Source organism: Meriones unguiculatus, chromosome X (assembly GCF_030254825.1).
Source record: "Meriones unguiculatus strain TT.TT164.6M chromosome X, Bangor_MerUng_6.1, whole genome shotgun sequence".
Lineage (NCBI taxonomy): Eukaryota > Metazoa > Chordata > Mammalia > Rodentia > Muridae > Meriones > Meriones unguiculatus.
In genome coordinates this window covers 81,546,038-81,561,484 of record NC_083369.1, presented here as the reverse complement: position 1 = coordinate 81,561,484, position 15,447 = coordinate 81,546,038, and the positions used below count along the sequence as shown (strand labels likewise).

Here is a 15,447-nt window from a genome sequence, read left to right as displayed (position 1 = left end):
GAGAACTGGACACCCTAATCAGTGGTAATGAATCCTAGCAAACAGGAATACTGGTTGTCTGAGCTATTCCTGGTCAAAAATGGAGCAGGTCATTTATAACAATGGTTTCTCTTTGGGGGAGAGCATGAAAAATGTCTTTGAATAGATGTAAAATCTAATGAAAGAATGGCATTTCCTTCTCAGGATTTATGATAAAAGAAATATATGGTGACATTTATATATACCAGGTACTAATAAGTGTCCCCAACCCACCCCATATTGGCCTCTTTGAAAAGTGAGTTCTTCAATAGCCTAGGGTGCAATTGAATGGGCATCCACACTGCTCTAACTTCACTTCTTAGGTGAAATCCTCAGTGAGCCTTTGATCAATGAGAAAAAATGTATAAGAAAGTGATGAGAGGGCTGGAGGTATGGCTTACAGAGGACCCAAGATGAGTCTTAGCATATATGTGGGGAGAGTCAAAATTGCTCATAATTCCAGTTCCAGAAGAACCAAGATCCTTTGGCCTCCACAGGTACACATATACATGTGACATACACACATATTCTCTCTCTGCATTTCTATCTTTCTCTCATACATACATACACACACACACACACACAGAGAGAGAGAGAGAGAGAGAGAGAGACTCACACACACATGCACAGAGAGAGAGAAAGAAACAAAAAATAATTTTTAAATGGTGAGAGAGGAAAAGGGTGTAACTGTAGATTCCTCTCAGCAAATTGGCTACCACAGGCCCTCTTGTGATTTATTGAACAAAACACTGCTCAGATTCTTGGCCTGACAAAAAAAGCTTTTTGGACACAAATCAGTGTTACTATAGTACTGTATGTTTGACTGAAGATGTGAAGTTAAGTATTAGGTTAACTTTAGATAAGGGAAATTATCATGGATGCAGTATAACTATCTTTTTGATTAAACCTAGTTTTCTGACTAGATACTTGTAGGAGACCTACCAATAGATTCATAGATTCTGAACCAGAAACATGGGAAGATTGGTGCTATTTGTGCTGTAATCAGTTTTCCCATTACTGTAATTTAATTTTCACATTTAATCATTGAGACTCATCTTGAAACAGATCTGAAAGGGAGGGTTTCTTTGCCACAGTTGTTCGAGATATTTCCCATTTAGGTAGTCAGATTGTCATGTGTAGGTAATTTCAGCACTATTTTATCTCATGTCTTGTTAGAACTTTAGCAGATGTCATTCCACTCATCTAGAGTAATAATAGCTGCCTTCAGAAAAATCTATCATCTAAGTTTAAAGTCCTTTGTTACCCTAGTTACTGTTCTTCTTGCTCTTTTATATAATTGCTATACTTTCCTATAGGTAATGTTTTTTGTAGCTTTATCAATTCCATAGTTTCAGTAGTTATCAGCATGCTCTGTAGCAAGAGTAAAAATGGAAATAAATAATCCTATTTCTATAACAATTACAAGTTCTTGGATTCTGTTTGATACACCATTGAATGTAATAGATTTTATGTGCTTTTAGTCTGGTCAGCCTGGATGAAACACAGTAAGTCCCATGGGAGCTAAGACTATTACCTGTCAGTGCAGAACTCAAGCAGAACCTTGGACTGATTGTCATCTGAGATTAATGCTTAGCATAAACTGAATGATTTTCATGTTTTTCTAATATAAAGAAGCAACTGGTTGTAGGACCTCTTAGAATCATCTTAAGGATGATGCCTATACCAAATAAATTTTTCTTGGCCTGAGGTCTTTCATCATAAAGTAGCTGAAAGACATGAGACAGTGTAGTAGTTTTCTTTTTTTTTGCATTTGATATATATTCTGTGAACTAATAATTATGTCAGTATCACTGCACTAATAGATTCATTTTTGCCTCATATAACTGAAAGTATACGCTTCCTCTGATTAGCTCCCTAATTAAGACAAGCTAGTCAGGGAAAAGAACCTATAGTATCAGTTCTCACTCAGCTTCAATTTAATTTACCGCAGGTACATTGCAAATTTTTATTTGGCTTGGCAGTAGAGTAAAGTAGCTTTTCCCTCTGTCTGTAATGTTGTCAGTTTCAGCATTGAAGTTTTGCATTCTGGGAAACCTCTCTGGCAAAACTGGACATTTGGTAACAGTTTCAATACCTTTTATGAACTTTCTTTGTGGCAGTCCAGCTTCTTGACACGTGCTGTATTGAAGTTAGTAGGTCAAATTTTATTGAAAATGACTTCTAGTTAAGAACATGAAACTAAGGATTGGAACAGGTTTCAGAGGTAATTTATTATGGAAAAAGTACTTTTGGTAAGAAACTAGAATTGCTGTTACGGTTTTGTACAAGTATATATGATATGTTTTAACTTTTTATCTCCAGTCAAAATATGATGAACTTAAAAAATCAGAAAAGGGAAGTAAACAACAACATAAAGTCCATAAATATATTACATCATGTGAGATGGTGATGGCTCCTGTCCATGAAGCAGTGGTTTCGTTGCATGTTTCCAAAGTCTGGGATGATATCAGCCCTCAGTTCTATGCTACATTTTGGTCATTGACAATGTATGACCTTGCAGTTCCACATACCAGCTATGAAAGAGAAGTCAATAAACTTAAAGTCCAGATGAAAGCGATTGATGACAATCAGGAAATGGTAGGTTTTGTTGTAGCCATGCAAGTATAATGATTATGACATCTATGCAGTATTATCTATGCTTTGTAATTATTTTAGTTCAAGATTCTTGTTGCTCTATAATATTTTAAGTAGACTTAATGGTAATATCTAAATGGTTTGGGCAGGATCTTAGCAAATGGTTAGAAATTATGATTAAGGAATAAAAAGACATTCATGTCTTTTTACTGAACACTACCATAGCAACCTAAGGTATTTGTGTGGCTCCTATTTCAAGAGTAGTAGAAATTCCCAAAGGATTATTATTATCATACACACACACACACACACACACACACACACACACACACACACACCAGCAAACAGGGAGTTGTAGGGGGTTTAAATAGATCTCCTTTATTCGATGATATAAGCAATCAGGTTGGTAAAAAATTAGGCAGGTGCTGGAAGTTGTTTACAGTAGTAAATATGCTACACTTGAGAGCTTATTTAGATACCTTAGCTGATAAATAACAGATGTAAAAATGGAACTTTAAAAAGATTATGAGTAATATGAAGAGTGATTTTGATGCAGGGAAGATCTAGTCTGAGACTAGAGACCAGCTGCATATCGTTTAGGCTCCTTTGGTATTAGGCGCTGAGAATATAAGCTATGGTAGAGACAGAGGCTGTACATATGGCATGTAAACAAGTGGGTTTATAGGAATGAAGGAAAGTCAAAGATAACTTTTTGCTTCAGGTAGATGCTACCAGAGTTAGGAAGGTAGCCTGTTTAGAAGGCATGGGAAGACGCTGTGATATTCATTTGGTTGTGTGGAATGGAAAGAAAAGTAATATCTTCAGGCATACCTACTATATAATCATGATGAAATAATTATAAAGTATAATAATTTTTCACTTTAAAATTTTATACATGAAAGGTATCAATGTAGATACAGTTAGAAAAGTATTTGCCTTTACTTTGTAGCCTCCAAATAAAAAGAAAAAGGAAAAGGAGCGTTGCACGGCTCTTCAGGACAAGCTTCTTGAAGAAGAAAAGAAACAGATGGAGCATGTTCAGAGAGTTCTTCAGAGACTGAAACTGGAAAAAGACAACTGGCTTTTAGCAAGTAAGTTCTTGGGATTGTATATTCCTGCTGCTGCTAAATTACAAAAGCAAACATTTCTAACTTTGGAGGTGTTCAAGTGTTATACTCATATTCAACTCTGTTCACTGTTCTCTTCTTCAGTTATTCATTACCACAGAATCAACTTCATGTGTTCAGCGACGTGACTGATGACAGTTTGATAGTGAAAGGAATTAGTTTATAATGATAATATTGATAGCTTAGTATCCAGATTTTCTGTAAAGGATCATATTTCTGTGGAAATTGTAGATAAATGACCACAGAGTAAAAACAATATGAACAGTTTGTGTTATGTTGTGATGTGAACATAGATATCCTGTAGTTTGTGGTTTTATAACATTGTGTACAATACAGTTAAATTGTTGACATGTTCCCTAAGGTCCTCCTAGTTGTTTAGTTTCTTTAAGTGTACAGATTTTAGTATGTTTATCCTATATTATATAGCTAATATCACTTATAAGTGAGACTCTAAACAACAGGAAGGACCCTAGGGAAGATGTTTAATTCTCATTCAGAAGGGAAAACAGGATAGACACTTTACAAGGTAGAAGAGAGGGAACAGGACAGGAACCTACCACAAAGGGCCTCTGAAAGACTACCCAGCAGGCTATCAAAGCAGATGCTCTGACTCATAGCCAGAGTGCTATGAGGGCAGAGTACAGGGAGTCCTATGGAAGAAGGGGAGGAGTGGATAGAAGGACCTGGATGGGACAACTCCAGAAGGAGACCAACACAGAAACAAAAAATCTGGCCTCATGGGATACTTCAGAGACTGATGAATCAACCAAGGACCATGCATGGAGAGGACTCAGACCCCTTGTTCAGATGTAGGCCATGGGCAGCTCAGTCTCCAAGTGGGTTTCCAAGTAAGGGGAACAGAGACAGTCATTGGCAAGAGCTTGACTGCCTATTCCTTGATCACTTATCCCTTGTGGGGTGACCTAGCCAGCCCACCGAGGAAAAAGATCCAGGCAGTCCAGATGGGACCTGATAGTCTAGGATGAGACAGTAGGGGAGAAGACCTTCTGTCAGTGGACTAAGGAAGAGGGATAGGGGAGGAAGAGGAAGGGAGGGTGGGACTGGGAGGAGATGAGGGAGGTTGCTACAACTGGGATACAAAGTGGATAGTTGTTAAGTAATAATAACAATCACAACAATAATAATAAAGAAAAAAAACTGTTGTCTTTTTTGGTAGCCTTGAGGCACTTGAGGAAGACGATAACTGCTGAATGCACTCTTCTTTTACTTTTAGAGTCTACCAAAAACGAGACCATCACAAAATTTCTACAGCTATGTATATTTCCTCGTTGCATTTTTTCAGCAATTGATGCTGTTTACTGTGCTCGTTTTGTTGAATTGGTACATCAACAGAAAACTCCAAATTTTTCCACACTCCTTTGCTATGATCGAGTAAGTTTTTATATTGTAACCTTTAAAAAATTATGCAAAGACAGTTAAGTATTATAAACTCTAGAGGCATAGTTTATACAGTGAATAGCATGAACTTGAATTGTAACTCTACTTCTTTCTAACTATATGATCCTTCACAAGATATTCAACCTCTTGGTGCCTCTGTTTTCTTAGCTATAAAAAGGGACCTGCTTTGTAAGATTGAGCTGAGGGTTAAATGTGTCACTACATATAAGAACCCCATGAAATACAGTCTGTTGCACTCAAAGTTAACCTATTCACTCAGGATTTGAATTTGATAATCATGTATCTTTATAAGTAGGGCCTTTCTCTGCCCTCCAACTTTCACCCCTCAAAACAAAATGAAAGAAAACAACCTTCCACACAAATAAAAAAGACTATATATTCACACCACTTAAGAGTAGGGAAGCCTTCCAGTGTTATCATATTCGTGGATTTTCCATCTTGCTTTTCTCTTATATCACTCTATTTATGGGTTTGAAATGTGCGTTATAACATGTCTGCTACTCATTTCTAAATCTTATCACCTTTGAATACTCTATTCAGTTGCAGTCATGAATGGCAAACTCTTTTTTTTTTTTTTTTTAATGCAGTTTATTCAGGAAAATTGAACAATCCTCGGACCCCGGGGAAAGCCAGCCCACAGCTTAAATAGCCTCTGGGTAGCCAACCCAGGCGTGCCACGGGGGCAATGCAGATAGGTCCACATACATGGAAGCAAGCCAGATCCTCGGCCTTAGCCAAATGTGGAGTTGTTCGTGACAGAGAGCACTCACCATCGGGAAGGTGGAAGGCGGAAACCAGCTCCATCTTTAAGGCATAGCATTCCGCAGCTCTCTACAGTTCCCCCTTTTTGTTTTAGGCGCATCAGGCAAGAGTAGAGGTCTGATCTCTGATATTAGAAATAAATTGGGACTTTGTACAGATGTTCATTTAGGTGTCATCCACCCAAAGAGCATCAGACCCGTCTGATACCTTTTTCTCAGAGGCGGGACCTGGGGCATCAACCCGCATGCAATCAGACATGCTCTTCTCTGGGTCCAAAGCGGCTGACCCTGAGTGCAGTGCTTAGCCTCGCATCCTGAGCGTATCATTTTAGCTTTTTATGGTATCCAACCATGCTTGGGGAGAATGTCCTGCTTCAATGGCTGTAAAGGCCTGAATGATCATGGCTGCATCACACTGAATGGCAAACTCTTTAAAAAACATTATGTGATAATAATGATAGCCTTTTGCTTTTATTATAAATCATGTTTCTTCATAAAAATTTACGTTCTTTAACAACCCAGATATTGCTCAATTGAGGAATGGATATAGAAATTGTGGTACATTTACACAATGGAATACTAGTCAGCTACTAAAAACAAGGAAATCATGAAATTTGCAGGCAAATGGTGGGAGCTAGAAAAGTTCATCATGAGTGAAGTATCGCAGGAGCAGAAAGACACACATGGTATACACTCACTTATAAGTGGATATAAGATATATAATATAGGATAACCATACTAAAATCTGTACACCTAAATAAGCTAAGCAAGAAGGAGGACCCTGGGTAAGATACTCAATCCTCATTCAGAAAGGCAAACAAGATAGACATTGGAAGAGGGTGAAAACAAGGAACTAGACAGGAGCCTACCACAAAGGGCCTCTGAAAGACTCTATCCATCAGGGTATTAAAGCCGATGGTGAGACTCACAGCCAAACTTTGGGCAGAGTGCAGGGAATCTTATGAAAGAAGGGGGAGATAGAAAGACCTGGAGAGGACTGGAACTCCACAAGGAGAGTAACAGAACCAAAAAAATCTGGGCTCGATACTCCAACCAAGGACCATGTATGGAGATAACCTAGATCCCCTGCACAGATGTAGTCCATAGCAGCTCATTATCCAAGTGGGTTCCCTAGTAATGGGAACAGGGATTGTCTCTGACATGAACTCAATGGCTGGCTCTTTGATTACCTCCCCTTGAAAGGGTAGTAGCCTTACCAGGCCACAGAGGAAGACAATCCAGTCCTGATGAGACCTGATAGGCTAGGATCAGATGGAAGGGGAGGCGGACCTCCCCTGTGAATGGACTGGGGAAGGGGCATGGGAGGAGAAGAGGGAGGGAGGGTGGAATTGGGAGGGGAAAAAGGGAGGGGGCTACAGCTGGGATATAAAGTGAATAAATTGTATTAAATAAAAAAATAAAAAAAGAAAAAAAATTTACGTTTTTTTTTTTTTATGATTACTGTTTCTCCACAGAATCTAGAGTTGACAGTCTCTGTAGATGTGAATATAAAGGGAGAAAGTAAATTTTTTACTAAATTTATCTGCTTATTGTGATTTGTTAAAGTATAGTCTTAATATTTTAGTTCGTTCGTTTGATTTATTTTCAAACATTTTTCTCTAGGTTTTTTCTGACATAATTTACACAGTTGCAAGCTGTACTGAAAATGAAGCTAGCCGGTATGGGAGATTTCTCTGCTGCATGTTAGAGACGGTGACTAGGTGGCATAGTGATAGAGCCACATATGAAAAGGTATATGATTATTAAATAATTTTACCTGTGTATGTATTTATTGCTTCAGATTGGTCAATTTTAAAACAATTTAAAATTTAGCTATAAAGTAATACTTTAAAACAACAGTTAATATATTACTTAAAAAGTGAAATTTTTTTTTATTCTGTTTCAACTTGACATTTCAAGTTAATGTTATTGGGTAAGTGAACCTTTTACCAAAATCTAGTTTGTGGGATAAATTTTACCTTTGAAATTGAGAAATTTATTTTTCTTAGGAATGTGGGAACTATCCAGGATTCCTTACCATATTACGAGCAACTGGATTTGATGGTGGAAATAAAGCTGATCAATTAGATTACGAAAATTTTCGACATGTTGTACATAAGTGGCATTACAAACTAACCAAGGTAAAAAAAAAAAGTGGATGTTTTTCAGAGGTTATTGTTTTTCCTTTTTAATCCTGTTTTATGATAATAGCTCTTTAAATGTCTATTATAGGCATCAGTACATTGCCTTGAGACAGGCGAATATACTCACATCAGGAATATATTGATTGTGCTAACAAAAATACTTCCTTGGTACCCAAAAGTTTTGAATCTGGGTCAGGCTTTGGAAAGAAGAGTGAATAAAATATGCCAAGAAGAAAAAGAGAAGAGGCCAGATCTATATGCATTGGCTATGGGGTAACACAATTATATTTTAATGTGATTTATGAGACTAGATTACAGAAGGATTCTGAAGATGTGAAAATGTTTTACAATGTTGAAGTCTTATCTTCTGCTTTACTTCAGGAGATTATGGGAGATTATGCGATCATGTTCCCACAGGCTGGTGAGAGTTGTCACTTCTGATTGTCAACTTCCGGTTTATACTGGATGATAGTTTCAAAGAAAAACAGTATTTCTTGAAAGGGGGGAGAGAATGTAATCTTGCCATAGTTATTATATCTTGAGGCACAAAAGGAAAAAAGCTCTCCAGTTTTCAAAGTAAAATTAGTTTACTTTGAAAGAATGATTAAGATTTTAGAACACTCTAAAAGACCTTGGAGAATATATTGTAAAGTAGTGCTTTATTTTTTAGAACCAAATGGCAGAGTCAATAATTTGCTAATTTTATTTGACTAAGCCCCATATCTGTGTTTCTTTTTTTTTTTTTTTTATTTGTATATGTGTATTTAAACACTTTGTGCGACTTTCAGCTACTCGGGGCAGTTGAAAAGTAGAAAGTCACATATGATACCTGAAAATGAATTTCATCACAAAGATCCTCCTCCAAGGAATGCTGTTGCCAGTGTACAGAATGGGCCTGGTGGTGGGACTTCTTCATCATCCATAGGAAGTGCATCTAAATCGGATGAAAGTGGCACTGAGGAGACTGGTATGCTTGTTTGTAGACACTTCTCAGTAATATATTGAAATGTTTTATCACATGATAATTGCAATGCTAGCCTCGTACTGTTTTTTATTCCCTAGTTATCAAGATGTAACTATTAAGAATTAAGCAGCATCCTGGGCCTTTCCAATTATCTACTAATTATTTTGCTGCGAAGTCACAGTTTGTGCTTAGATTTCTAACAAAAACCTTGTTTTTATTTCAGATAAATCAAGGGAGAGATCTCAGTGTGGTACAAAAGCTGTTAATAAGGCTTCTAGTACTACACCAAAAGGGAATTCAAGCAATGGAAATAGTGGCTCTAACAGGTAAGAACATTGCCATATGTTACAATTCTAAACTCCGTCTCTCATGTGTATGTCTCTTTGTGTGTGTGATGCGTGTATATGCACATTCATGTGTATGTAAGTGGTCTTGCATGCTTGCCACAATGTCTAAATTCATATGTTACTCTACCCCTTGCACCTTGTTTGAAATGGATCATTTTTTACTGCATATAATACTAGGCCACTTTCTCTGTCTCCCATTTACCATAGTAGCCACTGGGATTACAGATGAGTTCTTTATTTTATTTTATTTTTATATTAATTAAAGTTTATTCATTTTGTATCCCAGCTGTAGCTTCCTCCCTTCTCCCCTCCCAATCCCACCCTCCCTTTCTTTTTTTTTCTTTTTTTATTATTATTTTTTTATCAGTTACATTTTATTAACTCTGTATCCCAGCCGTGTCCCCATCCCTCATTCCCTCCCAGTCCCTCCCTCCCTCCCTCATCTCCACCGTGCCCCTTTCCAAGTCCACTGATAGAGGAGACCTCCTCCCCATTCATCTGATCCTGTTTTATCAGGTATCTTCAGGACTGGCTGCAAAGCCCTCCTCTGTGGCCTAAGAGGACTGCTCCTCCCTTCGGGGGTGGGGAGACCAGAGAGTCAGTCATTGAGTTCCTGTTAGAAATAGTCCCTTTCTTAGCTCCTCCTATGCCTCTCTGCAAGTCCATGGTTAGGGGAGGTCCTCCACAGATGAGTTCTATTTTGCTTGTCTTTGTGTGGGTTCTGGGAAGCTGAGTTTGCTTTCTTATACTTCCCTGGCAAGCATTTTACAAACAGAGCCATATTTCTAACTCCAAAATTCTCTTACTTAAAAAATTACATTTTAATTTAGCCTACAGAGTAATTATGGCATTTCCATATGTATGTCTCATACTTTATTATAATTTGCCCCAACCCATGTCTCTCTTGCTCCCATTGTTTCTTGCTAGTACCCTTCTTTCCCAATAATCTCTCTTCTGCTCTTCAACATGTTATTATCTTTCATATAATATATTATCTTCCTTTCTGTCTCTTGTCCCTCTCTTAAGATTTAGTCTTCTTTCTTGGTCCCTTTTCTAGTTTCATGGTGTATATGATATATACACACTTAAATCTAGGTTCTGCATATGAACAGAAACATTATACTTGCCTTTTGAGCCTGTCTAATTTCAGTTAACAAAAAGATTTCCAGTTGAATACATTTTCCAGCATATGCCATCATCTGAATTTTCATTTTGGCTGAATTTCATTTTGTATGTATACCACATTTTTTTTTAATCTGTGACTCTGTTGATAGACAGTGTAGGCTGGCTTCATTTATTGTGACTAGTGCAGCAATAAACAAAAATATGTGAATATTTCCATGTTATGTTGAATTAGAGACCTTTGGGTGTATACCAGGAGTGGAATAGCTGAGATAGGTCTATTCTTAGTTTAATGAGACACTTGTACAGTGACTTCTATAGTGGCTGCAACAGTTAACATTCCCACTAGCAGTTTATAGCTTTGTACCAATATTCTTACCAACTATTTTTGTTTTATTTATTTTCTTGACAAGAGCCATTCTGACTGGTTCAAAGAGATTTAATTTTCATTTCTCTAATGGCTAGATGCTGAATTCTTTTTCAAATATTTATTGTCTGTTTATATTCTTTATTCCTTCTATGAGCTATTTATGAGCTCATTACTAGCCTATTTATTGATTAGGTGAATTTCAAGTTCACCTCTTTGTTAGTTCTTGGTTATTGTCCTAGAAGTGCTTTTCTTCGTTTTTGTTTAGCAGTTTAAAAATTTCAACTCTTACATTAAGGCTTTTGATAATTTTGAATTGATTTTGAGCAGCATGAGTAATAGAGACCTAATTTCATTCCTTTACTGGTGAGTATCCAGTTTTCCTAGTACTGTCTGTTATAGATACTGTCCAATCTATGTTTCTAATACATTTGTTGAAAATTAGGTGAGTGTAGCTGTGTACATTATTTTCTTGCTCCTGTATACTATTTCAGTGATCTTCACTGATCTACAAGTTTGTTCTTGTGCCAGTACCATGTTGTCTTTGTCACTATGGGTCTGTTGTATAATTTGAGATCAGGTATTGTGATACCTCCACTATTGCCTTTTCTGCTGAGGATTGCTTGCCTATTCCAGGTCTTTTGTATATCTCTATCAGGTTTAGGTGTGTGTGTGTTTGCATGTGCGTGCATGCGTGTGTGTGTGTCTGTGTGTGTTTAATTCTGTAACAAAATGAAGAATCTCCTTTGAATTTTATAGGGATTATATTGACTATCTAGATCATATTGGGTAATAGAGCCATTTTTACAATATTGATTTTTCTAATCCATAAGCATGGTATTTCATGGTCAAGTCAGTTCTGCTTTTTAAATTTTATTTGTTTATTATTAAAAATAGATTTTTTTCCATAAAATATATTCTGATTGTTTCCCCTACCCCAAATTCTCCCAGATCCTCCCTACCTCTTCAGCTTCACACCCTGTCTTACTCCTTCTCATTAGAAAACAGACATCTTTAAAAAATTAATGTTAAAATAAAAGTACTGTAATTTGAATAGGACAATGTACTCTGTCTTATTTCTGATTTTGCTTTAAGTGCTTTTGAAGGTCTGTTATATGTTCCCTGTATTTCTAGTTTCCTTATGGCTTTTTCTTTTTTCATGAAGGGGTGTTTTTTTCTTTCTCCACAGCTGTTGATATAATCTTGTGATTTTTAATCTTGAGTCAATCTGCTTTATTATATTTCTTGAATAATTCTTATATCCTTGGAATAAAACCAGTTTGCTGCTGGAGCATGATTTTTAATGTGTTCCTGAATTCCAATTGCAAGAATTTAAGATTTTTTTGCATCTTAGCGTAGAGAGATGGATCAACAAGGTTAAGAACACTGGCTGGTCTTCCAAAGGACCCAGGTTCAATTCCCAGAACCCATATGGCAGCTTACAAACATTTGTAACTCTTGTTCCAGGGGACCTGACACTTCCTTCTGGGCTCTGTAGGTAATGGGCATTCATGCCATACACTGACATAGATGGCGTAGACATGCATGTAAGGATAACACTTATACACATAAAATAAATAAACAAGATATAAAAGTTATATTTTAAAATTTGTTAGGGGAATTAGCTCATAGTTTATTCTTTTGTATTTATTCAATTTGGTTTAAGGGTAATATTGGCTTTGTTTAGAATGAGTTTGGTAGTGTTCTTTTATTTTGTGTTTTATGGAACACTTTGAGGATCTTTGGCATTGGCACTTTTGTAAAGATTTGGTAGAATTTATTAGCCAGTCTGAATGGTTCTGGGCATTTCTCCTGTTTCACTGCTTGTAATGGATTTATTTAATTTGCTTGTATTCCCTTGATTTAATTTTGATAGGTGATATGTATCTAGGAATTTATCCTTTTTAAAAAGATTATTTAGTTTTATTCCCTGATGGTAGTGGATTTCATTGGAATCAACAATAAACACATTCTTTTCTTTTTTTATATATTTTTAAATAATTTTATGCATTCACTTGTATCCCAGCTGTAACCCTCTCCCTCTTTCCCTCCCAATTCTCCCCTCCCAATCCTCCCCTTCCTCCCTCATCTCCTCCTTGCCCCCTTCCAAGTCCACTGATAGGGGAGGTCCTCCGCTCCTTCCATCTGACCTTAGCTTATCAGGTATCTTCAGGAGCGGCTGCAATGTCCTTATCTGTGGCCTAGTAAGGCTGCTTCTCCCTCGGGGGAGAGGGGAAGCTTATTGAGCCAGTCATTGAGTTCATGTCAGAAACAATTCCTGTCCCCCTTACTAGGGAACCCACTTGGATACTGAGCTACCATGGGCTATGTTTGAGTAGGGGTTATAGGTTATATACATGCATGGTCCTTGGTTGGAAAAACAGTCTCAGAGAAGACCCCTGTGCCCAGATATATTTCTGAGTAGGGGTTATAGGTTATATCCATGCATGGTCCTTGTTTGGAAAAACAGTCTCAGAGAAGACTCCTGTGCCCAGATATATTTGGACCTTGTGAGGCTCCTGTCCCCTCTAGGTCATACTAACTCCTCCTCCTTTCATATGATTCCCTGCACTCTGCCGAAGACTTGGTTATGGGTCTCAGCATCTGCTTTGATACACTGCTAGGTAGAATCTTTCAGGTGCCCTCTGTGGTAGGCTCCTGTCCTGTTACTTGTTTTCTCCTACTTCCAATGTCAATCCCCTTTGTCTTTCTAGGTGAGTATTGATCATCTTACCCCTGGTCCTCTTTCTTGTTTATCTTCTTTAGGAAACACATTCTTTTCATCTCTAATGTTTATTAACTTGAATCTTCTGTTTTGGCTAGTTTGACTAGACCTTTACCAATTTCTAAAAAAATTTTCAAAGGGCCAACTCTGATTTGTTGATTCTCTATTTTCTTCTTTTACTCTCTGTTTCATTAATTTCTTCCCTGCCCTCAATTTTTTCTTGCTATTGAGTGCCTTGGGGTTTGCCTTGTTCTTTATTGGTGAGACATCATTGAACTATTTGAGACTTCTGATTTTTTAATGTAAGCATTTACAGCTAGAACTTCTTTAGTTATATCTGAAATATTGTAGTATGTTGTGCTTTCATTTTCATTTGATTCTTGAAATTTTTAAAATTCCCCCTTGATTTCTTCATCTACTTTCTGGTCTTTTATGGGTATATTTAAATCTCTGTGTAGTTTCTATAGTTTTCTTGCTATTGATTTCTGGTTATATTCCAGTATGATTTAATGAAATAGAAAAAAAATCATTTCAATTCTGTATTTTTGCAGACAGACTGTGGTCAGAATAAGGTCTCTTTTAGAGGGCATGGTGTAGGCTGATGGAAAGATTGTACGTTCTGTTTCTGTTGGATTAAATACTCTCTAGTTCATTTGCTCTTTAGTTTAACTAGGTAGTTTCTTTTTTGATTTTTAGTCTGAATGACCTGTCTAAAGTTAACAGTAGAATGTCAAAATGATCCACTGTTACTGTATCAAGGCCTATGTGACTGTTTATGGACATTAATGTTTGTTTTATGAAATTCACAACATTCTGTGCATCTGGTTTATGGTTGTTACATATTCTTGTTTCATTTACATATCACTACATTATTTAACTATTGCAACTTTTTGTTTGAATTCTACTTTGTTAGTTACGAGAAGAGCTATGACAGCTTGATTTTTGGCTTATACATACTTGATACATTGACCTTTTTTATTATTTTTTTTTTATTTTGAGGCTGACTCTGTAGGCATCTCTATCAGTGATATGTCTCTCTTGGAAACAACAAATAATTATGTCTAGTTTTTAATTCAGTCAGCTACACTGTCTTTATTGGTAAATTGAGGTTCCTACTTTCCAGGCCTCTTCTTTCTCACTTAGTCATACATAGTGATAGAATGGGATTCCTGTCTACCCACCTGCTATTGGCATCATTTTCTTACTGAAATTTGTAAGTAGATTGAAAGGTAATGAAGGCTGCCATTGGAATAGGACTTCTGTCTCTCTGTGTGTGTATGTGTGCGTGTGTGTATGCATGCACATACACGTACATGTGGTATATCTGCCATGAGTCCATGAGATTAGAGCTGTGTCTAGCCTGGCTTCTTTCTGTGTGTCACCCATTCTTTACTCTGTACTTTTTTGGTACCTTGTGAGTTTCTGAAGGTCTTTGCCTCCTCCTTTTCATATATATATAAAACTTTGAATAGAATCTACTTTTTACTCTGGCTCTTCAGCCTGCTGTCTTACCTGAAAGTCCCCTAGATTCTCCTATGTAGACTTCATCAACCATGAATAGAATGGTAGGTAGTGGTAATCAAGCAGTACAAAAGTCATATATACTGGTCTTTGGAATTTACTTTACTCTCATTTTGATTAATTTGTTACTAATTATAGTTTACACAGTTATGCTTTGTTTATCAGCCTTATTTCTCCTTCTGAGATATTCAGGGAAATACATATGATGAAATTTTAAGAAGTTTTAAGATACAGTTCTTGTTGTATACAATTTGAATAAGGCTTATTAATGAAAGACCAGCTTATAGTAATTTTGAAAGTAGTTTATACAGTTTATACAGTCTGTTTATTGATAGTT

General features: G+C 36.7%; 1 protein-coding gene across 3 annotated transcripts in view; it reads left to right on the top strand.

The window, feature by feature from the left end:
- The window catches only part of Thoc2 (THO complex subunit 2), a 114,979-nt gene that overhangs the window by 83,632 nt on the left and 15,900 nt on the right, over positions 1 to 15,447 (top strand). For all 3 annotated transcript variants that reach the window (XM_060375258.1, XM_060375257.1, XM_060375256.1), the window contains exons 23-30: positions 2,341 to 2,616; positions 3,563 to 3,704; positions 4,975 to 5,132; positions 7,544 to 7,672; positions 7,930 to 8,061; positions 8,153 to 8,337; positions 8,853 to 9,031; positions 9,252 to 9,354. In XM_060375258.1, coding sequence (XP_060231241.1) covers positions 2,341 to 2,616; positions 3,563 to 3,704; positions 4,975 to 5,132; positions 7,544 to 7,672; positions 7,930 to 8,061; positions 8,153 to 8,337; positions 8,853 to 9,031; positions 9,252 to 9,354 — 1,304 coding nt within the window. The remainder of the gene's footprint in view (positions 1 to 2,340; positions 2,617 to 3,562; positions 3,705 to 4,974; positions 5,133 to 7,543; positions 7,673 to 7,929; positions 8,062 to 8,152; positions 8,338 to 8,852; positions 9,032 to 9,251; positions 9,355 to 15,447) is intronic.